This window comes from Schistocerca serialis, chromosome 8 (genome assembly GCF_023864345.2).
Source record: "Schistocerca serialis cubense isolate TAMUIC-IGC-003099 chromosome 8, iqSchSeri2.2, whole genome shotgun sequence".
Lineage (NCBI taxonomy): Eukaryota > Metazoa > Arthropoda > Insecta > Orthoptera > Acrididae > Schistocerca > Schistocerca serialis.
This window is the reverse complement of record NC_064645.1, coordinates 444,422,796-444,446,394: the sequence shown is the minus strand read 5'-3', so window position 1 is coordinate 444,446,394 and position 23,599 is coordinate 444,422,796. Positions and strand designations below refer to the sequence as shown.

Sequence of the window (23,599 nt, the reverse complement as noted above, 5' to 3'; positions counted from 1 at the left end):
GTTTTTTCTTTTGTGCCTATCTAAGTAAAATTTCCTTTCGAACTATATAAGTTTCATTGGCCTCCTTATGCAATTAATTTTAAAAATCGGTACTTCAGTTTTCCATGCTAACGTATTAATACTATGGTCGCTAAATAAAGCAGATGCATTATCGTTATGAATTTCCATATTACTGTTACTTTTTCTTCGCAAAAATTGTGTCTGTCTAGCTGTGTGTCTTTCACTCTGATCCGTTAGCATTCTCCTTCTAGACACACCCTAAAACAAATATAGGTTCCGCACAATAAGGAAAGTCCAAATTCGTAGTTACTCAGAATATTAAATTTAGGAATTTACTTCAGATTTCTGGTACTGGTAGCAAATGACCACACAGTTACACTTTCAAAGAAGTAATCGAAATAACGACGCCAATACGCAACGTTATTTACAGACTTCGTTACTGCATTATGTTGATGAAAACATGGAAACAATTTCACGAAGTGTTGTTACTTTCGTGTGTAATTTCTACTATAGCACCTGATCGGTGCGTAGGGCGTAGGTTGGAAGCTCTTCAGTTTTCGATGTCCACTTATTAGAGATTTTCTTGCGTGATAGAGAATGTGACATCAGTGTTACGAATTTGAAAGTTTCTACTTCCTTTCTCCACTCTTAACCGCTACATACACATGTTATTTTTCCTTTGTGTACATGTATGGCAAAGTACTTTTCGAATTATGTAACGATTATTGGCTTCCTTGTACAATTAATGTTAAAAATCCGTACTTCAATTTTCGTGTTCACATATTAATATCACTATATTGTAGAAAACCAAATGTGAATATAGCTCACAGCATATGTGTTGCACTTTGAAAGACCTAGCATTGGAAGATACGACAATTTTTAATACCTGGAATAGTATTCCTAACTCACCTGAAAAACAAGCTTTTGCTTTTCTTTTCCTATTCGAGTCTACATATTCATGCGAACAATCATATTCAAGCATGAACCTTATCAATAGTAAACTGAGAACTCTTCATGTTCATGAGGACCCGAACCGTGACTAAAATTAAGAACAGCAATACACAAACCTGACTTATCAAAACTTTCCTAGGAGATGCCTGGCCATTGTTAACATTAATGTTTGTCAGCCATTGTCACCATTTAATTTTATAAATGACGTGAATTTCATTTTATCAGTAAATCGTACCGTTAAGTGGAATATCGAGTTTTGTGTAGTGTACTACAGCTTAACTAAGACTTAGAATATTAAGTACATATTATTACATTAATTTTAGAGACCGGTGTGATGCGAAAAACGTTTAGTGTCAGGTGTTAAGAAGGGCATGCTGAGATGGTTTGGACACATGAAGAGTATGAACGAAGGGAAATAGACGAATCAAGTATACAAGACGAGTGTGAATGGCAGAGATGGGAGACATCGACCCCCACGAACGTTCCACAATCATATTGAGGACGTTTTCAGAAAAGACCAACTTAAGAGTACTCTAAGTTAATGAGAATGTACCTACCTACATAATTTCTAAAAAATGGCTCTCAAAAGCAATTACAATTGTTGCAATGTTGTTATTTGGCTCTGTTGACTAATGAGTTTGCCGACCACGGGTCTATTTTCTTAGCCGAGAGATCGTTGACAGTGCGTGCCGTTCCGTGAGATGACACTGAACGTTGCTAATTCGTAATTGTAAGCTACTCAAATATCCCAGAAATAACGCAACGAGAGGTCTAAGAATTTTTCATCCAGGTGTTCTGCTGTTGCGGGCGTAAGCCTATTACGGTATTTTTAATTTCCTCCTTGTTGAGAGCTAGTTGACAGGTTTTCTGTCTATATGTTCCGAATTTCTCCTTTTTGTGAAATGTAAAATGCTGCTTTGTGCCGAATCATCTAATGGGTGTATCCCTACTACAACATGTAATGCGCCCATTTGAGGTGCCCTAAATACACCAACACATCAGAGAAGTATTCCTTGACTCCTATGATCTCTTAAGGCGCGTTTCACAATACAGAACCTGAGGATCTATGTGCTGAAGGTATAACCCCTTATTAAAGTAATTAAACAGTTATGTATGATACAGCGCTTTGAATACTGTATACAGTAATTCGGCTCTGCTGTGATTTTGTGCGTGTTTTCCTGTATTTATGGAATAATATGAGTGCATATCGTTCAGTGTGTGAGCTAAATGAATCGTGCTTCGCTACCTGATATGCACTGCTGGCTGTGTGCTGTGTCTGGTGCGGTAAACATCAATCCGAAACATTCAAGCAAAAGGACTGCCTGTTTGTCGACGAGACTGGCAGCATTGCCTGCAGTTCCACAAATCATTCACCAGGCATTCATACAGCACTTAATTTAACCTTTCTTAGAGAACAGACTACTTCACTGAAGCACCAACGAAACTGGTATTGGCATGCGTATTCAAACACAGAGATATGTAAACAGGCAGAATACGGCGGTCGACAACACCTATATAACACAACAAGTGGCTGGGCACTCATTAGATCGGTTCCTACTGCTACAGTGGCAGGTTATCAAGATTTAAGTGAGTTTGAACGTGGTGCTACAGTCGGCGCACAAGCGATGTGACACAGCATCTCCTAGGTAGCGATAAAGTCAGGATTTTCGTGTACGACCATTTCAGGAGTGTACCTTGAATATTATGAATTCTGTAAAACATCAGATCTCCAACGTCGCTGCGGCCGGAAAAAGATCGTGAAGGAACGGGACCAACGACACCTTAAGAGAATCGTTCAACTTACAGAAGTGCAATCCTTCCGCAAATTGCTACAGATTTCATTGCTGGGCCATCAACAAGTGTCAGTGTGCGAACAAACATCATCGATATGGGCTTTCGGAGCCGAAAGCCCAGTCATGTACCCATGATGACTGTACGATACAAAGCTTGCACCTCGCCTGGGCCCGTCAACACTGACATTGGACTGTTGATAACTGAAAACATGTTGCATGGTCGGACGAGCCTAGTTTCAAAAAAATGGTTCAAATAGCTCTGAGCACTATGGGACACAACTGCTGAGGTCATCAGTCCCATAGAGCTTAGAACTACTTAAACCTAACTAACCTAAGGACATCACACACATCCATGCCCGAGGCAGGATTCGAACCTGCGACCGTAGCGGTCGCACGGTTCCAGACTATAGCGCCTAGAACTGCTCGGCCACCCTGCCTGGTTAGTCCAGTTTCAAATTGTGTCTAGCGGATGGAGGTGTAGGGGTATGGAGACAACCTCATGAATCCATGGACCCTGCATGTCAGTAGGAGACTGTTCAAGCTGGTGGAGGCTCTGTAATGGTGTGGGGCGTGTGCAGTTGGAGTGGAATGGGACCCATGATACGTATAGATACGAGTCTGACTGCATCCTGTACGATCACCTGTATCCATCCATGTCCATTGTGCATTCCGAAGAACTTGGGCAATTACGGCAGGACAATGCGACACCCCATACGTCCAGAATTGCTACAGAGTGGCTCCAGGAACACTCTTCTGAATTTAAACACTTCCGCTGCCCACCAAACTCCCCATACATGAATATTATTGAATATCTGGTATGCCTAGCAACGTGCTGTTCAGAAGAGATTTTGATCCCCTCGAACTCTTACGGATTTATGCTCAGCCCTGTCAATTGCCTCCAACACTACTTCAGCCATTAGCGAGTCCATGACACGTCGTGTTGAGGTATTTCTGCATGCTCGCGGGGGCTCTATACGATATTAAGCAGGTGTAGCAGTTTCTTTGGCTTTTCATATTATATACATAGTAATATCGTTCATCTGTCTTCCACAAAGTATGTCATTTCAGCTTTTACAGGAAGTTCAGAAGCGTCCTGAATTTAAAATTTGAGGTTGTTATTGAGTTTCTCTTCCGCGTTTCGCTGGAAGGCGAACTGTGAGCCATCTAAAGATGCACGCAATATCAGAATGAAAGTAGCAGAATAATCCATACAGGAATGTCTTTCCTACAGTCTATAAATGCACTGATAGCCAGAAGAAGTTGTGATATTGTGAAGGTATTTATTTATTTACGGGTTTGGTTTATTCGGACTGGTTCGTTCCTTCAAGCTCTCTCTTACATATAAACAGTTAATCTTAGAGAGTAGATATTTAATACGCCTACAAAAGTAAAGGTGTAAACGATTTGCCAGCGTTTTCTCATGCAGCTATTGTCACCAGTCTATCAGTGGCGCAAAGACGACTAATTTTGTTGTTATTTTCTGTCTACAGGGTGCCGGAAGGAGTGGATGACGTCTCCAAGTATCCCGACATCTTTGACAGACTCGCGCAGCCCAAGGATGGTGAACCAGAATGGTCGTCCGATGACCTCATGAAGCTAGCGGGCCTCAATTTGCTCAGAGTGTTCAGTAAGGTCGAACAGGTAAGCGCTTTCAGTGATACAGATTGATTAGACATAATAGACGACTTTGTATGCTTACATACACAATAACACCTTTTATAAAATGGCAATCATACTACCGCTTCCTCACACTGCAGCTGTAATACGAGGCCTGTTCAGAAAGTAAGCTCCGATTGATTGCCAAATTGAAACCACAGTGAACATCAGAAATGTTTTACTTGTACAATTAGCTACACCTTTCAGCTACTTCTCTACGTAGTCGCCGTTCTGACTTAGACTTTTGTCATAGCGTTGTACCAACTTTTCAATAGCCTCATCATAGAAGGCAGCCGCCAGTGCTTTCCGCCAATTCTCCACGCTGGCCTACACCTCGTTGTCTGTCTCAAAATGTTGTCTTCAAAGACAGCGGTTCATGTGACCAGAGATGAAACTCAGGGGGAGACAATTGCGGACTGTATTGTGGGTAATCTCACATTTCCATTTGAAAACGATGCAGGAGCATCTTCATTGCCCCTGCAGAATGCGGCTGAGAATTGTCTTGAAGAAGAAACAGCACGACAGTTATGTAATGTTAGCTGCGTAGCTTCAGGCGAAATTTCTCACCAGGCCCTCGTACTTGGCGGCAGACACTATTTTATAGACATCTTTACGCACTCACTGCGAGCTCAGAAATGAGAAGAGCGACGTGATGCTAACTGGGGTTATACTAGAGACACTACCCAACACATCTGTGCAAAGCTTTATCGGATTTTCATAGTCGTTTCCATTTGGCGACCGATCGGAGCTTACTTTCTGAACCCCCCTCGTACAACTGATGTGCAGGTACTAACATAATGATATGCTAGCCCTCTCACAGTGTCATAGAAATGCTGAAAATTCATGCTAGATGCCAAATATCCCGAGAAAGTCTACTTAAAATGTTTCAAGAAGTAGCATTTATGAGTTTTTATCCTCATCGTCACGATTATCATTATCAATATGTGACACTCACCACAGGGTAAAATCTTTCTCTATTTTCTTCCGCGCACTGGTGTTTCCAGCTTTACGTATCAATTTTGCGTCTGTATCTTTTCTAACATCATCCTCTCACTGAGTATTAGGTCATTATCTTTGTCTTTTCTTATCTCTTGTACCGCGAAGTAGACGAAATCGAGGAATCATGCTATTCTCAAAGCAAAAGGAAACACGAGATGAACGAAGCAACAAGATATAAGGCAGACAGATTAACGCAGGTAAAGATGGGGTTCTTAGACAAGAGATGTCTGCTCGTATCAGACATTGGCCTTAATATGAGGCAGATATTTCTGAGAATACACATTTGTAGCACAGCATGTTAAGTTAGTGAATTATGTACTGTAGGAAAACCGGAAAATAGAGAACCGAAGCGTTTGAGGTGTAGTGTAACAGAAAGATGTTGAAAATAATGCGAACATAACAAATGAAGAGGTTCACAGCAGAATCAAAAACGGGAACACAGAGATGGGAATATATACAGCAAGTAATGGATGACGTAGTTTGAATGTGTTACTCTGAAGTGATTGGATTGGCGCAAGACGGGAATTCGTGGCGGCCCTCATCAAGCATGTCTGAAAACCGATGACTGAGAGAAAACTCTTGCGAGCTAGCAAAGAACTTTCCTTGTCCATCTAACATCAGTCCTTCTCATTACACACTCCAGTCATCTCCATTTCATTTTCGTTACAATTATACGAGGGTTATTCTTAAAGTAAGGAAGGATAGGTCGTGAAATGAAAACCACAGTGAAAATCAAAATTGTTTTATTTGCAACGGTTAGCTACAACTTCCAGCGACTTATCCCCGTAGTCGCCGATCCGACTTAGACGTTTGTCGTAGCGTTGTATCAGCTTTCCAATACCCTCGTTACAGAAATCAGCCGCCAGTGCTTTCCGCCAATTATCTACGCTGGCCTACAGCTCGTTGTCTGCCAAAATGTTGTCTTCATAGCCAGCGGTTCATGTGAGCAGAGATGAAACTCAGAGGGAGACAATTACGGGCTGTATTGTGGGTAATCAACATTTCCAATTCAAAACGATGCAGGAGCGTCTTCATTGCCCCTGCAGAATTGCGGATGAGAATTGCCTTGAAGAAGAAAACGCACGACAGTTATGTAGTGTTGGCTGCGTAGCTTCAGGCAAAATTTCTCACGAGACCCTCGTACTTGGCGGGAGACACTATTGTTCTAGGTATCTTTATGTGCTCCCTGTGTGCTCAGAACCAAAAAGAACGACTTAATGCGATCGACGGGCATATTAGAGACACTGCACAACTCACCTGTGCAACACTTCATCCGATTTTCACTGTGGTTTACATTTCGCGACCGATCGTTCCTTACTCTCCGAATAAGCCTCGTACTTATCTGTCTCCTTGTTACAGGCTGGGCAATTCTCGTTGGAGAGTGTCGTGTGTGAAAAGTTACGGTATGAATTCTCCAGAATCACGGCAAACGCGGAATGAAGAATGCTTACTCAACAGGAACATTCTTTAATAGTTCCTGCTTTCCTCACAGTACTTCGACGGCCCAGGTGCCGTTCATGGCTAGTACACAACAGGTGACGACCCAGCGCTAAGCCACGACTGTGGTAACTGGCGGCCGGCAGTGGCCTTGCCGATGCAGGTAGCTTGTCTGCTCAGTGACGTAAGGTCAAGACAGACGGCGGTCGAATACAACCAGCGCTTCGTGACGCAGGCGACAAGTGGACTGGCACCACGTCAATCCTGGGACCATTGGAGACTGACTGGAGTATCAGGCGGTGGGACCCAATGGGCGGCCAAGTCTTAGCGGATCCAGTTTGAAACACCTAACTGTCAAGACTAACTGACCTGGTTGGTAACTGATCTTAAAGAGGATGAAGCTGCTTAGTCTCACATTGGGTTGCTATCTGGCGTGAAGACTAGACCAGTTAAAGACACACCTCCGATGGAATGATATTACCTGCTGAGCCGGGAGCATTTATACTCCCTCTAACCAGATGTGTCAGAACAGATATTAGACCTCCATCAAGTACTAGTTTGCTACTCCTTGTAGCAACACAACCACTGACAGAGGAGTCATGCTGCAGCACTATTGCAGCACACAGCTGTGGAATTACATTGGTGGCTGAGACGCTTAACACTCGGCTGGATGCGAAGGACTGCCTGTTCCTCAAGATCCTATACTCTGCCACATCTGTTGAGTTTCCTATTACCCCTAGCAATTCCCAATATGCGTCCCCCGTTTCCCGATGAGAGACCCTCGTTTTTAAATATTTTTCTTTAAGAAACCTTTGTTAATGTGTCAGGACTGCCGAGGAAGGGAAAGCAGTAGGCACCCGTTGAGGTGATGAAATTAAACATATTATGATAGACATGATGGTTTATTTCAGTAAAAAGTGGTTGAAGGCAGGCCTAGAGAAGCCGCCGAAATGGGCTGCTGCCCAAGAGAGCAGGAGAGGAGAGTGCCTAACCGGGTCGGAAGCTGCCAGAAGAAGAGAACGGACGGCGTGTCCGCTCCCGTTTGTCCGCTCCCGGCGGCTGGCTGTGGCTCCACCCCTACGTGACCACCTCCTAACCTCCCTACTGGACAGACAAATTGTAGGCGGATCTTTTTCCAGTCAGTATAAACTTTAATTTTATTAATGTGTTATATACTTAATGTTTTAGAACAGTTAGTCTAATTCTGAAGACGAGGCTCATAGTAGCGTTGAAACCTGGTCAATTTTGACTTAATATTTGTGACCGAGGGCTTATTTATTCTAATATAAATCACGGAAAACCGAAATCAGGACGGCCGGACGCGAGGTTTTACCGTTGTCCTCCCGAATGCGAGTCCAGTGTGCTAATCATTGAGCCACCTCACTCGGTGGAATTGAAATCAAACAGTTTTCACATGGCTGGCTGAGTAAAACATTTCAGTCACACCGAGTCTCGGATTCGACACGAAATGGCTTCCGATGGCGGCGTAAAGGGCGTCAATGAAACCAACCCTTCGCTTGGGGCCTTCATTTATCTATATTTTGTCGTCGGAAACGACAGTTTGCATTGCGATGTGCAACTGAACGACGTTCTTAACAGTCTTTCTGACCCCCCCCCCCCCCCCCCGCCCACACACACACGATTCAGTCCTTCTCTAATAACATCGTCGGTTTCCAACCCTGCTGAACGTTATCTGACGTCTTTAGAGCGTAGTGCGACCACGTTTTGTGTCACTTCACTCTTTGAGCCCTTTTTTATGCATTCTGAGCGGCAGTATGTGTGAAATGTTTTCCCCGCCCATATATAAGAAAATCGCTTGATGTTAATGCTGACGTCTCGATTCTGACCTCCGTCACAGAGGCGTCAAAAGACTGGATGAAATATACGTAAGAGGGGGTGTCATAACCATCCCATCATGTGACACATCCACGGTGGAGTTGAGAACAATGGTGGTAAAATTTGGTGCCAAAGTGACATCTTTACCCCAGCTTACAACTTGCATGGTCTTCTCAGCTCTGTCCTTTTTCCACATAAGTCGATACGTTAACTTTTTTGGGCGCCACCGAGCTCAAGGGTAAAGTCGCAGGGCGCCACGCTTTACAGGGGAAGGTAGTAAGCATCTTTTCACCAGATTTCAAACATCTGTATCGTAACGGCTGTCACTTACAGCATTTCGAAAAAGTAATCATTTAACTGTGTTAAGTAGCGTTTGTACAAACATCAAAAAAGTTTTGCATCACTTCGGTTCCGAGAATTCCGGAACCTGTACAGGAAACTGGAATAGAGATCAACATAAACATCATTCCCGCCATTTTTATTGCTCATGAAAACCACACATTGCGTGTTGTACCACAATACAGCGACATCTTCAGAGATGTTGGTCCAGAAATACCCAGTAGCACGTCCTCTTGCATTGATGCATTCCTGTATTCGTCGTGGCATACTATCCACTAGTACATCAAGGCACTGTCTGTCGAGATTGTCCCACTCCTCATCGGCGATTCGGCGTAGATCCCTCAGAGTGTTTGGTGGGTCATGTCGTCCATAAACAGTCCTTTTCAATCTATCCCAGGCATGTTCGATAAGGTTCATGTCTGGAGAACATGCTGGCCACTCTGATCAAGCAATGTCGTTATCCTGAAGGAAGTCATTCACGAGGTGTGCACGATGGGGGCACGATTTGTCTTCCATAAAGACGAATGTCTCGCCAATATGCTGCCGATATGGTTGCTCTATTGGGCGAAGGATGGCATTCACGTATCATACAGCCGTTACTGCACCTTCCATGACCACCAGCGGCGTCCGTCGGTTCCACATAATGCCACCCCAAAACAGCATGGTACCTCCACCTTACTTCACTCGCTGGACAGTGTGTCTAAGGCGTTAAGCTTGACCGAGTTGCCTCCAAACGCGTCTCCGGCGATTTTCTGGTTGAAGGCATTGCGATACTCATTGATGAAGAGAACGTGACGCCAATCCCGAGCTGTCCATTCGGCATGTTGTTGAACCCATCTGTACCGCGTTGCATAGTGTCGCGGTTGCAAAGATGGACCTCGCCATGGAGGTCGGGAGTGAAGTTGCGCATCACGCAGCCTATTGCGCACAGTTTAAGTCGTAACACGACGTCCTATGGCTGCATGAAAAGCGTTATTCAACACGATGGCGTTGCTGTCAGGGTTCCTCCGAGTCATAATCCGTAGGTAGCGGTCATCCACTGCAGTAGCAGTTTTGGGCGGCCTGAGCGAGGCATGTCATCAACAGTTCCTGTCTCTCTATATCTCCTCCATGTCAAAACAACATCGCTTTGGTTCACTCCGAGACGCCTGGACACTTCCCTCGTTGAGTTCCCTTCCTGGCACTAAGTAACTATGAGGATGCGATCGAACCACGGTATTGATGGTCTAGGCGTGGTTAAATTTCAGACAACACGAGCCGTGTACCTCCCTCCCGGTGAAATGACTGGAACTGATCAGCTGTCGGACCCCCTCCGTCTAATAGACGCAGCTCATGCATGGTTGTTTACATCTTTGGGCGGATTTAGTGACATCTCTGAACATTCAAAGGGGCTGTCTCTGTGATACAATATCCACAGTCAACGTCTGTCTTCTGGAGTTCTGGGAACCAGGGTGATGGAAAACTTTTCTTGATGTGTGTAGCTTAAAAATGTTTAACGTGTTCTTTCCTTTCCGTCACCAGAGGGAAACAGTACAGTGCCATTAGTGGAACTATTGTGGTTCAGATATATTTCTTTGCCAAATATTGTTAAAGTGGGAGGTGTGGGTCAGTCTGAATGATGTACTGTACTGCCGCCGTTCAAACCATAATCAGCTCAATAATGATCGATGTTTTTAACCAAGAAATGATCACAACGTATCCATATGATCGCATGGGATCATGGAGGAGCCGCGGGATGGTGTAACATTGAAATCGATTGTAAATAAAGGAAAACCTACAATAACAGCTGAAGGTTTGCTCCCTACTTCATACAGATATCAGGAAAAGGTATTTCAACTCCCCAGTCTCAAGCAAAGTGACACTCTTTCAAAGACTTTATCTGAAGTCATACTCCCTGACCAAATTCACCGAAAACAAGGTAGCGCGTGTGCGTCTCGAGCCGAAAGACTTCTTGATATTCTTGCTTCAACAGACATTCCATCTGCTGAAGACTAAAGTGGTACTAGCAACACGATGAAAGCTAGTGTGTTGAAAGTTTATTCCCATATACTGAATGTGTCATGCATATTTCCAGTTTAAATATCGCAACTTCACCTTGCACTGCTGAGAATATTGTTGGTGAAACAGTGCCTCGTTGCCTAATTCCTCTCCGAAATTCTAAAAGATTGAAGTCATTCATTCGCCTTTCCTAACACTAGTTTTGCATGTTTATCTCATTTAATATCGTTTCTTAGCATTACCCCGAAGTACACTGACGAGCCAAAACGTTAGCACTGTCCACAGCAAGAATGAATGCCGCTTGGCAGCTTTTCAGGCACATGATTCGGCAAAGATAGTGTATAAGCCGAATAGAGACGAATGGGGAATCATTCTGGCAATCGTACTGGTGGAAAATTGGGAAAAGCACTGACGTAAACGACTCTGTTATGGCGCGGCATCTGGAAACCAGCATCTCCAAAATTCCAAAGATTGTCCGTCGTTCACATGCTTGTGTGGTGAACGTCTACTAAATGTAGTTGAGATGGTGAAGCCAGGAGTAGGTGACAAGGTGTAGGATTTCCACAGCTCATCACAAAAGGAGAAGGTCGGAGACTTGTCGACTCTGTAAGGCAGGATAGGCGGCGATCCGTGCTGAGTCTGACGACAGAGCACAATGCTGGTGCACGCAGTGGTGTTCATGGTGTTCCCCAGCAGACGAACATTCCGTGTTTCCCTGTTGACTTAGTGACATCGTCAATTAAGATTTTAGTGGTTACAGGATCATTGTGATTTGACTGTTGATCATTGGAAACCTGTTGCCTTGTTCGATGAATAACGTCTTTACACCAGGCCGAGGACAGTGTCCGAATACGTCATTATCCAGGCAAACAGCTATGCGTAACATGCGCTGTTCCACGGACGTAGACGACTGGGGGCGGTATCTTGCAACTTGGGTGAGGGGGCAGATGGAGGGCACTCACCTGGGCTTTCAGGTGACCTGTGGTAGTAATCGAAGGCACCATGACAGCTGCAGACTACGTGGATGTAATTGCGGACCACCTGCACCTCTTCGCGATTGATCTTTCCCCTAACAGCAATAGCATCTTCCAGTGGGATAACTATCTGCATCACCAGGCCGAAATGGTGCAAAAGAGATTGACAGGAGCTATTGTGAACTGACGATGTCATGGCCAGCAAATTTGCCTGACCTGAACCCTGCAGAACCCACCTCGAATGCTATTGGGCGCCAGCTCAGTGCCCATAAACGTGGGGATTGCGTGCCCTATGGGTGGACATCGGTACCAAATACCTCCAAAAACCAAGCAGAATCGTTGATTATTGCTTTTCCGAGGTAGACCAGCACCCTATTAAGCAGTTGGCCATAGCGTTTTGGTCCATCAGTGTATATTCTCCAGTGTACTAACACAGAATAAATCAGTGTCTTGTTTCCCACTTGGAGTTAGTACAGATCTGTTTAAAAATGAGTCAGAAGCTTTTTGAAAAACAAAGAAAAAATTATACTCATTGGTCTCTTCTGTAACTTACTTTAAAGTTTTGAAAATGTTCCATTGTACTACGCCTGCTGCTAAGACCTACTTGTTGCTTTGACATGCTGAATTTCTCTCTTTTTTTCTAAGTGTTTGGTGATTACAGTAATGAAAGCCTTATATGTTCACTACAGGTAGCTGATAAGCACATCGATTTTCATGTCTAATATTCTCCATTTGTGCCGCTGCATTTCTTGGTGTCATCCTCACATGCCAGAGATAGAAACAAATTAAATACAGGTTTATATTACTGGAGAATGTTGATCCCTTCAAAACAGTTGACACTCTGGTGTATCTCATTTTTAATATCAATTATTCAACAACTCTCATTAAATTATAAAGTTAACAGTTGAACACCACAATACTTACAACTATCCCCAGCTTCTTCTGCGACTTCATAGCCTACAAATTGTAGGATTTTTATATATGATAAACAGAGATACCCAACTGCCACTCTCTCAATACAAATCTAAACAAAAAATGGAAATAATAAAACAAACAGCCATTGCAAATGGCTATAACAGCTCCACAGCACACACCCTAAAACACTCAATAATGGTAAAACAATCACATCACAGAAAACAAACAGAAAATAAGGTATTCCGTACAATCCCACTTGTCGTTAGCATTTCGTATGAGATAGCCAATTTTTTCAAACGAAAAGACATAAACATATACTTTACCACAGACAAGATTGGGCAAAAGTTACGCCCAAACAGCAACACAAGAAATCCACTTCACCATACAGATCTATACAACACTGAAATTTTGGGCTATAACCGTTTCTGCGTAGGCCAGACAGGGTAGATCATTTGAGATTAAATGTACAAATGTGTGTGAATTCTTAAGGGACCAAATTGCTTAGGTCATCGGTCCCTAGACTTACACATTACTTAAACTAAGTTATGCTAAGAACAACACACACACCCATGCACGAGGGAGGACTCGAGCCTCCGGAGAGAGAGGCCGTGCATTCCGTGACATGACGCCCTAAACCGCGCGGTCACTCCGCACGGAATTTGAGATTAATTTCAAAGAACACATGACAGTACTAAAAAACAAGGAATACCATACATCAGCAATAGCCACTCACCTAACATGGAACAAAACACCATACCAACAATACAAGTATTGGCATCCTACACATCCAACCTAAAGGCAAAGAAACTACACACCCTTGAGGCACTCGAAATATAAAAACACCAAAAGAAAACCGGTCTTAAATGATAACATTTACAATAGTATTATCTCTGTTTTTAACAACAGCCTATATTATTAAATTTACAATGTTTACACACACACACACACACACACACACACACACATACACACACACACACACACACAAATTCCACTTTCCCTTTCATACTGACCATAAATAATTAATTACGTTACCAAGACATTCCTCAAATGTACAATTGTAATGGGGTCTTTCATATTTACCATAAATAATTCTGTTATCATGACATTCCCCAAACGTACAATGGAATGGCCTCTTTTACAAATACACCAAAACACCAACAGCTTGCACGTCCTGTCAGCTTGACACTATAAGGTTATCAGTTAATAGTATAAATAGCATAGCTTTCTACATATATTAAAGAACAATCAATGTATTACTCCAATCTCGCTTACTTATAACATGTAACACAAACACTGATGAGCGGAAACATTATCACCATAGCCCACAGAGAGGTCGTATGCTGTATGATGGCGCTGTGGGCACGCGACGCGGAAAGAGAAGTATATGAGCGCATCAGAGACTAATGGGGAATCATTTTAACGACGATAAGTGGCACAAATGCGAGAATCTGACGACTCAAGCGACTTTGACAAAAGCCAGACTGTTTTCGAACAGTGCTGGGAGCGAGAATCTCGCAAACGGTGAAGCTGGTCGTCTGTTACCGTGCTACTATCGTAAGCATCTATGGAAAGTGACTGAAGAATGCTGAAACCACAAGTAGGCGACAAGAAGTGGGACGTCCATACCTCATCAGAAAACATAGAGATCGGAGGCTTGACTTCTCCCTAAAGAGGGCAGGCGGCGACCTGTGGCAAATCTGACAGCAGAGTACAGTGCTGGTCCTGCCACAGGTGTTTTGGAGCACACCGTCCAGCGTAGTGTTGAACATGGTGTTTCGCAGCAAAGGACTCCTACGTGTTCCCATGTTGACTTAACAACATCGTCCATTATGAATACAGTGGGCATGGGATCGTCGACATTAGACCGTGGATCAAAGGAATCGTGTCATCCGGTCGGATGAATACCGTTTATCGTTAAACCAGGTCGATGGTCGTGTCTAGATACGCCGTCAACCAGGCGAAAGGCTGCTTGAAACATGCAGTGCGCCACAGTCGCTGACCGGTGGGAACAGTATTATGTTATGGGGGATATTCACGTGGGCTTCCATGGGTCCTGTGGTAGTAATAGAAGGCGGCATGGCAGCTGTGGACTACGTGAACATTGTTAGGGAACACATGTAACCCATTATGCTTGATGTGTTCCTCAACAGCGATGGCATCTTCCAGCAGGATAAATGTCTGTGTCACAAGGCCAGAATCGTGCTACAATGGTTTGAGGAGCGTGATAGTGAGCTCACGTTAATGTCTCGGCCATAAAATTCGGCTTATCTGAATCCGATGAAACCCAACTGGGACTTTATCGGGCGCCACCTCCGCGCTCACGGGACAACGGCAAGTAAATTAAAGTAGATTACACGATGTGTATGACCTGTGCGTAGGCATCTGGTGCTACAAATCTCTGGACACTTGTCGAATCCGTGACACGCAGAATCACTGGTGAACTGCTTTCCAGGAGTGGACCAACATGCTTTTAAGCAGGTGGTCATGTTTTGGCTCATCAGTGTGTAATCTTAAAAACTGCCTGCTCCGAAAAACTTTGTTCTCCTACAATCTCTCTCTGTATCTCCATCTCTCTCTTCATCCGACATTACCTTCATAATTAACGTGAATTAATTTAGTTATTTGTATGTTTCCTTTGATAGTTCGTAAATGAACGATAATTTACCCAACAAAACTCAGTACATCTACCCGAATAAAATCAACAATCCGTACCAGGTGTCAGCCAGACATTACTCATATCTGTTTGTATTAATAAGAGTATATCTTTCTTCCTATATTTTACTCGGTATCAATGTATTACTTCAGCATTTACTTAGTTGTAATACGTAACAGACGTAAGTTTAACAAAGCCACAGTTCTAGAATACCCAAAACTTAGGTCTCTTTCTCTCATTTCTTACGTCTTCTGTCTCTGAATCCCAGCCAAAATTGTTATTTACGTATTGTTTCACCACTATTGGTAAGATTTGTAACATGTCATCTGATGATATAAACGAGTATAAAAGTTAAGCTATATAAACTTGACAGAAAAGTTCTTATATAACACTTCAAATATTTTCTCTAACTTATGTATTGATCAACTCAACAAAAGATCCCCACAATGCTTTTAAAACTTGCTCTGAAATAAATGTTGTTTGCTATATCGTCTATGTACTTCGAAATAATGTTTACGTCTTCGCTATACTTCCCTTGCACCTATTAGTTTCCTAACACCATCCCTGTTTACAAAATGTAACAGTTTATATACACTCCTGGAAATAGAAAAAAGAACACATTGACACCGGTGTGTCAGACCCACCATACTTTCTCCGGACACTGCGAGAGGGCTGTACAAGCAATGATCACACGCACGGCACAGCGGACACACTAGGAACCGCGGTGTTGGCCGTCGAATGGCGCTAGCTGCGCAGCATTTGTGCAACGCCGCCGTCAGTGTCAGCCAGTTTGCCGTGGCATACGGAGCTCCATCGCAGTCTTTAACACTGGTAGCATGCCGCGACAGCGTGGACGTGAACCGTATGTGCAGTTGACGGACTTTGAGCGAGGGCGTATAGTGGGCATGCGGGAGGCCGGGTGGACGTACCGCCGAATTGCTCAACACGTGGGGCGTCAGGTCTCCACATTACATCGATGTTGTCGCCAGTGGTCGGCGGAAGGTGCACGTGCCCGTCGACCTGGGACCGGACCGCAGCGACGCACGGATGCACGCCAAGACCGTAGGATCCTACGCAGTGCCGTAGGGGACCGCACCGCCACTTCCCAGCAAATTAGGGACACTGTTGCTCCTGGGGTATCGGCGAGGACCATTCGCAACCGTCTCCATGAAGCTGGGCTACGGTCCCGCACACCGTTAGGCCGTCTTCCGCTCACGCCCCAACATCGTGCAGCCCGCCTCCAGTGGTGTCGCGACAGGCGTGAATGGAGGGACGAATGGAGATGTGTCGTCTTCAGCGATGAGAGTCGCTTCTGCCTTGGTGCCAATGATGGTCGTATGCGTGTTTGGCGCCGTGCAGGTGAGCGCCACAATCAGGACTGCATACGACCGAGGCACACAGGGCCAACACCCGGCATCTTGGTGTGGGGAGCGATCTCCTACACTGGCCGTACACCACTGGTGATCGTCGAGGGGACACTGAATAGTGCACGGTACATCCAAACCGTCATCGAACCCATCGTTCTACCATTCCTAGACCGGCAAGGGAACTTGCTGTTCCAACAGGACAATGCACGTCCTCATGTATCCCGTGCCACCCAACGTGCTCTAGAAGGTGTAAGTCAACTTCCCTGGCCAGCAAGATCTCCGGATCTGTCCCCCATTGAGCATGTTTGGGACTGGATGAAGCGTCGTCTCACGCGGTCTGCACGTCCAGCACGAACGCTGGTCCAACTGAGGCGCCAGGTGGAAATGGCATGGCAAGCCGTTCCACAGGACTACATCCAGCATCTCTACGATCGTCTCCATGGGAGAATAGCAGCCTGCATTGCTGCGAAAGGTGGATATACACTGTACTAGTGCCGACATTGTGCATGCTCTGTTGCCTGTGTCTATGTGCCTGTGGTTCTGTCAGTGTGATCATGTGATGTATCTGACCCCAGGAATGTGTCAATAAAGTTTCCCCTTCCTGGGACAATGAATTCACGGCGTTCTTATTTCAATTTCCAGGAGTGTATGATGTGTTACGACAGAGGAAGGAGCCTGTGATCACTGGAGATATTCTATCTAAGTTGTTTTATTTTCACAGTTACATTTACGTTTAGTTTTTAGTCAAAAACCTCCCAAAAACCATGTTCTGAAACATTGTTTCGTTTCTCCACTAGATAATGCCACAGGTTACCTCAGAGTCATAAAACAACTCATATATTTCGAAATAAAACATATAAATCCACCTGATGATAGAGCTTTAAATCGTTGAAACGCGTTGTGAATATAAATAAACAGTGATTGGTAACAGTGAACTTGTTTCATTCGATATCAATAACAGTCACAGTAAAGCGTAACCTAAATTGTTCGCGTTTAAAGTAAGTGAGATTATGATGAGTGATAGATATGAAGGGCTTATTCCAATAGTGATACAAGTCCATTTTTGTTCGTTCTGAGATACACAGTCCTGAAAAATGAACGCTGAAAAATCTGCAGTTGAGATACCAGAAATATTCAAGCACATGGCTTCTATCTAGAGATGAATCTTCCTTTCTGAAACTTCCTGGCAGATTAAAACTGTGTGCCGGACCGAGACTCGAACTCGGCACCTTTGCCTTTCGCGGGCAAGTGCTCTACCAACTGAGCTACCCAAACACGACTCACGCGGGCTCCACACAGCTTCACTTCTGCCAGTACCTCGTCTCCTACCTTCCAAACTTAACAGCGCACACTCCGCTGCAGAGTGAAAATCTCATTCTGGAAATCTTCCTTTCTGTTTGTTTGGATCATTAATTTCAGAAGCATTATTGGCAGAAAACTGGTGGTAATGGACTTGTACCACTATTGAAATAAGCCCTTCATGTGTGGCCTGTGATGCGTAGTAATTTGGGTATGTGCGAACTGTAGAGCCGGTGAAGTAGACACTTTCAGTTGATGAATAATAAACAGCGAGGCTTCTTAAAGCCTAACAAAAACTATCATCTAGACAGAATTCCTTGCCTGCAAGATACGGCGCCTACAGAACTTACGTACAAATTCGCAGGCGTCGTGCTCCTGCCCTATGTTTCCGCATCCTTAGGCGGCATCCTGTCAGCTGACACAAGAACTTGGCTTGAAGGTCACCCATGTAATCAGTAGCAATTAGGTTGCAGCTTAACTGTGTGTCGCACGCTCTTTATTACAGGCCCGCTGCGGGTTTCCGTCGTCAGTGGCGTTTGTCTTCTTGTCTCACGTCGCGAACGAAGTGTTTCTCAACTACCATCCAAGTAATTGTACACCTTATCTCCAAGAAATCGTTGAGGAGCATTGTTCTGTTTGACACATTCATCTTAAGGAGTAGCCCTGTTTGAACGCTGGTTTTTCGTGATTTCTTTCAAGTGACATAAAAAGGTGTGCTAAATCTATTGATGTTACGCTAGGTTCCGCTCCCAGTTGCTTGCAAGTGGAAGGACTGGGAAAGGGTGAGATTGAACACCACCTGAAACACCGACAAGTTTAAGAAGAAGATTTATTAACACACAAGTACATTTAATCAAACACAAAGGCTGCCGATACAGAAACGTCTAAGTAATTTAACTGAACTGTTCAAGCCAGTCCATTTAAGAATAACATTTCATTATTAAAATAAGAAATTGGCTTGCCAAGATCAACAACATTTCAAAATATTAAGACCAGAGATTCAATAAGTTCACTATGGGGCCCCGAAAAATACTTATTAACAATAAGACCTGGTGATTAATAACATTAATAACAAGTCTCCAGTGCGCAACTTAGCTAAGATGTGGCCAGTTGAATTTTACAATGACCTGTCGAAACACAGTATAGAAGGTGAAGCGAAATTCGCTCCCTCGGGATTCGCAGCGTGATGCCTCACATGCCAACGATAAAAAAATGTTTCTCACAAAATTTCGTCCGGCGATTACACCCGGCTGAGAAAGGGCGTTAAATAGTGTCAATCTGGCAACACTTTGACCACATACATGGTAACTACTTCTCTCAGAACATACCAGTGCTGCTGTGCAGTTGCCGGCCGGGGTGGGCGAGCGGTTCTAGGCGCTACAGTCTGGAACCGCAAGACCACTACGGTCGCAGGTTCGAATCCTGCCTCGGGCATGGATGTGTGTGATTTCCTTAGGTTGGTTAGGTTTAAGTAGTTCTAAGTTCTAGGGGACTGATGACCTTAGAAGTTAAGTCCCATAGTGCTCAGAGGCATTCTTGCTGTGCAGTTGGTGCTGAGGATAGAGTTTTGGGTTAGCATACAGGAGGTCGTTGGTCCGATCCACGGTTAGGGCGCATTTTTTTTTTAATTTGCTAATTTTATTCTGATATTTCAAATTGTAATATACACAGTTTCTTAGGTCACATGTATCCTAAATTTACAACATTTTGTAACATTGAACATAACAAATACGTGGTTAGACAAATACGAAGTAGATAGTTGAAACAAGTGACCAGTCATAGGACAGAATAACTTCAAAAATAATAACAATTTCGAGATGCTGAAGATGATAGCACAGTACGATAACACAACGTCTACTTGTCATTTATACTACATGTAATATGAGCGCTTCGATGCCGCACATTAGCAACCAGTGACAATAATAATGTCCATATTAATGACCGCATGACCTTCACAACAAAATGCTTTATCCTCAGACCAACAGACGCTCAAAGCGACCTCTCTGCACGTTCAAACATTGCACAACCCGCCGTATCATACAGATTTGGACCCTCCGCAGCAAAGTTGCGTCCACAGTAACAAGAGCAGCATGAACATGCGCTACCAATTCTTTCGCATTCGTCGTCATAGTAGAGTACGCGAGCTCCTTCAGGTGTCCCCATAGGAAGAAATGCAGGGGATTTAGGTCAGGTGAACACGGTGGCCATACAACTGGACCTCCACGTCCGAGCCATTTCCCTGGAAATGTTCTGTCCAAATACTCTCGCACATTCATTCCAGAGTATAGAGGTGCACCATCATGTTGGAACCATATTTTCTGTCGAATATGTAGTGGAACATCTTCCAGCGCATCAGACAGTTAATTTGAGAGGAATCCATGATACATTCGTGCGTGCAGTCAAACGTTCAGGCAACGTGTAGGAGCCCAAGCACCTGTCGCCCAACATTCCGACCCAGACGCTGATACCAAAGCGAACTTGATATCCACAGTCGCGGGTGGTTTGCGAGTTAACTTCACACCAATGGTGGGCAATGTGCATGCTGAAGACACCCTCACGAGTGAATGCTACTTCGCCGACCATATTACAGTGTGCACGAAGTCATCGTTGGCTTCCTGTTGTTGGTGGCACCATTGACGGGATTTCACCCACTGATGGCGATCTGCAGGTTGCAGGTGTTGAGTGAAAGCATAATGATAGGAGTGCAGCCCATCTGCTGCAGCACGTTAACGACGGAGCGTTGCGAGACACGCAGCTGCCTTGCTGTGCTACGTGCACTTCGCTGAGGTCCTTGTTGTATGATCTCCAGAATAGCTTCCTCAGCGGATGCAGTACGGCGAGTCGTGGGACGACGTCTGTCACGCAATGGTGAAAGGAGAGAACCTGACTCCCGAACGCGCAGATCCAACCGACTAAACATACACTCCTGGAAATTAAAATAAGAACACCGTGAATTCATTGTCCCAGGAAGGGGAAACTTTATTGACACATTCCTGGGGTCAGATACATCACATGATCACACTGACAGAACCACAGGCACATAGACACAGGGAACAGAGCATGCACAATCTCGGCACTAGTACAGTGTATATCCACCTTTCGCAGCAATGCAGGCTGCTATTCTCCCATGGAGACGATCGTAGAGATGCTGGATGTAGTCCTGTGGAACGGCTTGCCATGCCATTTCCACCTGGCGCCTCAGTTGGACCAGCGTTCGTGCTGGACGTGCAGACCGCGTGAGACGACGCTTCATCCAGTCCCAAACATGCTCAATGGGGGACAGATCCGGAGATCTTGCTGGCCAGGGTAGTTGACTTACACCTTCTAGAGCACGTTGGGTGGCACGGGATACATGCGGACGTGCATTGTCCTGTTGGAACAGCAAGTTCCCTTGCCGGTCTAGGAATGGTAGAACGATGGGTTCGATGACGGTTTGGATGTACTGTGCACTATTCAGTGTCCCCTCGACGATCATCAGTGGTGTACGGCCAGTGTAGGAGATCGCTCCCCACACCACGATGCCGGGTGTTGGCCCTGTGTGCCTCGGTCGTATGCAGTCCTGAATGTGGCGCTCACCTGCACGGCGCCAAACACGCATACGACCATCATTGGCACCAAGGCAGAAGCGACTCTCATCGCTGAAGACGACACGTCTCCATTCGTCCCTCCATTCACGCCTGTCGCGACACCACTGGAGGCGGGCTGCACGATGTTGGGGCGTGAGCGGAAGACGGCCTAACGGTGTGCGGGACCGTAGCCCAGCTTCATGGAGACGGTTGCGAATGGTCCTGGCCGATACCCCAGGAGCAACAGTGTCCCTAATTTGCTGGGAAGTGGCGGTGCGGTCCCCTACGGCACTGCGTAGGATCCTACGGTCTTGGCGTGCATCCGTGCGTCGCTGCGGTCCGGTCCCAGGTCGACGGGCACGTGCACCTTCCGCCGACCACTGGCGACAACATCGATGTACTGTGGAGACCTCACGCCCCACGTGTCGAGCAATTCGGCGGTACGTCCACCCGGCCTCCCGCATGCCCACTATACGCCCTCGCTCAAAGTCCGTCAACTGCACATACGGTTCACGTCCACGCTATCGCGGCATGCTACCAGTGTTAAAGACTGCGATGGAGCTCCGTATGCCACGGCAAACCGGCTGACACTGACGGCGGCGGTGCACAAATGCTGCGCAGCTAGCGCCATTCGACGGCCAACACCGCGGTTCCTGGTGTGTCCGCTGTGCCGTGCGTGTGATCATTGCTTGTACAGCCCTCTCGCAGTGTCCGGAGCAAGTATGCTGGGTCTGACACACCGGTGTCAATGTGTTCTTTTTTCCATTTCCAGGAGTGTATTATTATCTGGATGGTGTCGACAAGGATATCTAGCAGCATAATCACGAGTGGCAAAACCAACCTGATTATCAGATACACCAAGGACCAGAAGCACATCCACATATTCATTGTTTGTGTATGCCATGTCTGCCACACTGATTTAGAGGTTTACAATGATGAAATTCGATACGTGTACGCATGTACATTGGTGTCTGTCACGGGCGAATTACTCCGATCGCAACTAGTAACTGTCTGGTGGACAGCTCATACAATATAAACACGCCGTCAGTCCTGCGCGCGCGTGCACCGGCCGCAGTGACCGAGCAGTTCTAGGCGCTACAGTCTGGAACCGCGCGACCGCTACGGTCGCAGGTTCGAATCCTGCCTCGGGCATGGAAGTCTGTGATGTCCTTAGGTTAGTTAGGTTTAATTGGTTCTAAGTTCTAGGCGACTGATGACCTCAGAAGTTAAGTCGCATAGTGCTCAGAGCCATTTGAACCATTTGTCCTCCTTCAATCCGACCTGATAGGGATCCCAAACACTCGAGCAGTATTCAAGAATAGGTCGTATTAGTGTTTTATAAGCGCTCTCCTTTACAGATGAATCACATCTTCCCAAAATTCTACCAATGAACCGAAGACGACTATCCGCCTTCCCCACAACTGCCATTACATGCTTGTCCCATTTCATACCGCTCTGCAATATTACGCCAAAATATTTAATCGGCGTGACTGTGTCAAGCGCTACACTACTAATGGAGTCTTCAGACATTACAGGATTCTTTTTCCTATTCATCTGCATTAATCTACATTTATCCATATTTAGAGTTAGCTGCCATTTTTTACACCAATCACAAATCCTGTCCAAGTCATCTCGTATCCTCCTACAGTCACTCAACGACGACACGTTCCCGTACACCACAACATCATCAGCAAACAGCCGCACATTGCTATCCACCCTATCCAAAAGATCATTTATGTAGATAGAAAACAACAGCGGACCTACCACACTGCCATGGGGCACTCCAGATGATATCCTCACCTCCGATAAACAC

General features: G+C 45.1%; 1 protein-coding gene across 1 annotated transcript in view; it reads left to right on the top strand.

Moving 5' to 3' along the window:
- LOC126416294 (dipeptidase 1-like) overlaps window positions 1–23,599 on the top strand; it is a 306,787-nt gene that overhangs the window by 268,645 nt on the left and 14,543 nt on the right. The window contains exon 10 of the mRNA XM_050083947.1: window positions 4,235–4,385. Coding sequence (XP_049939904.1) covers window positions 4,235–4,385 — 151 coding nt within the window. The remainder of the gene's footprint in view (window positions 1–4,234; window positions 4,386–23,599) is intronic.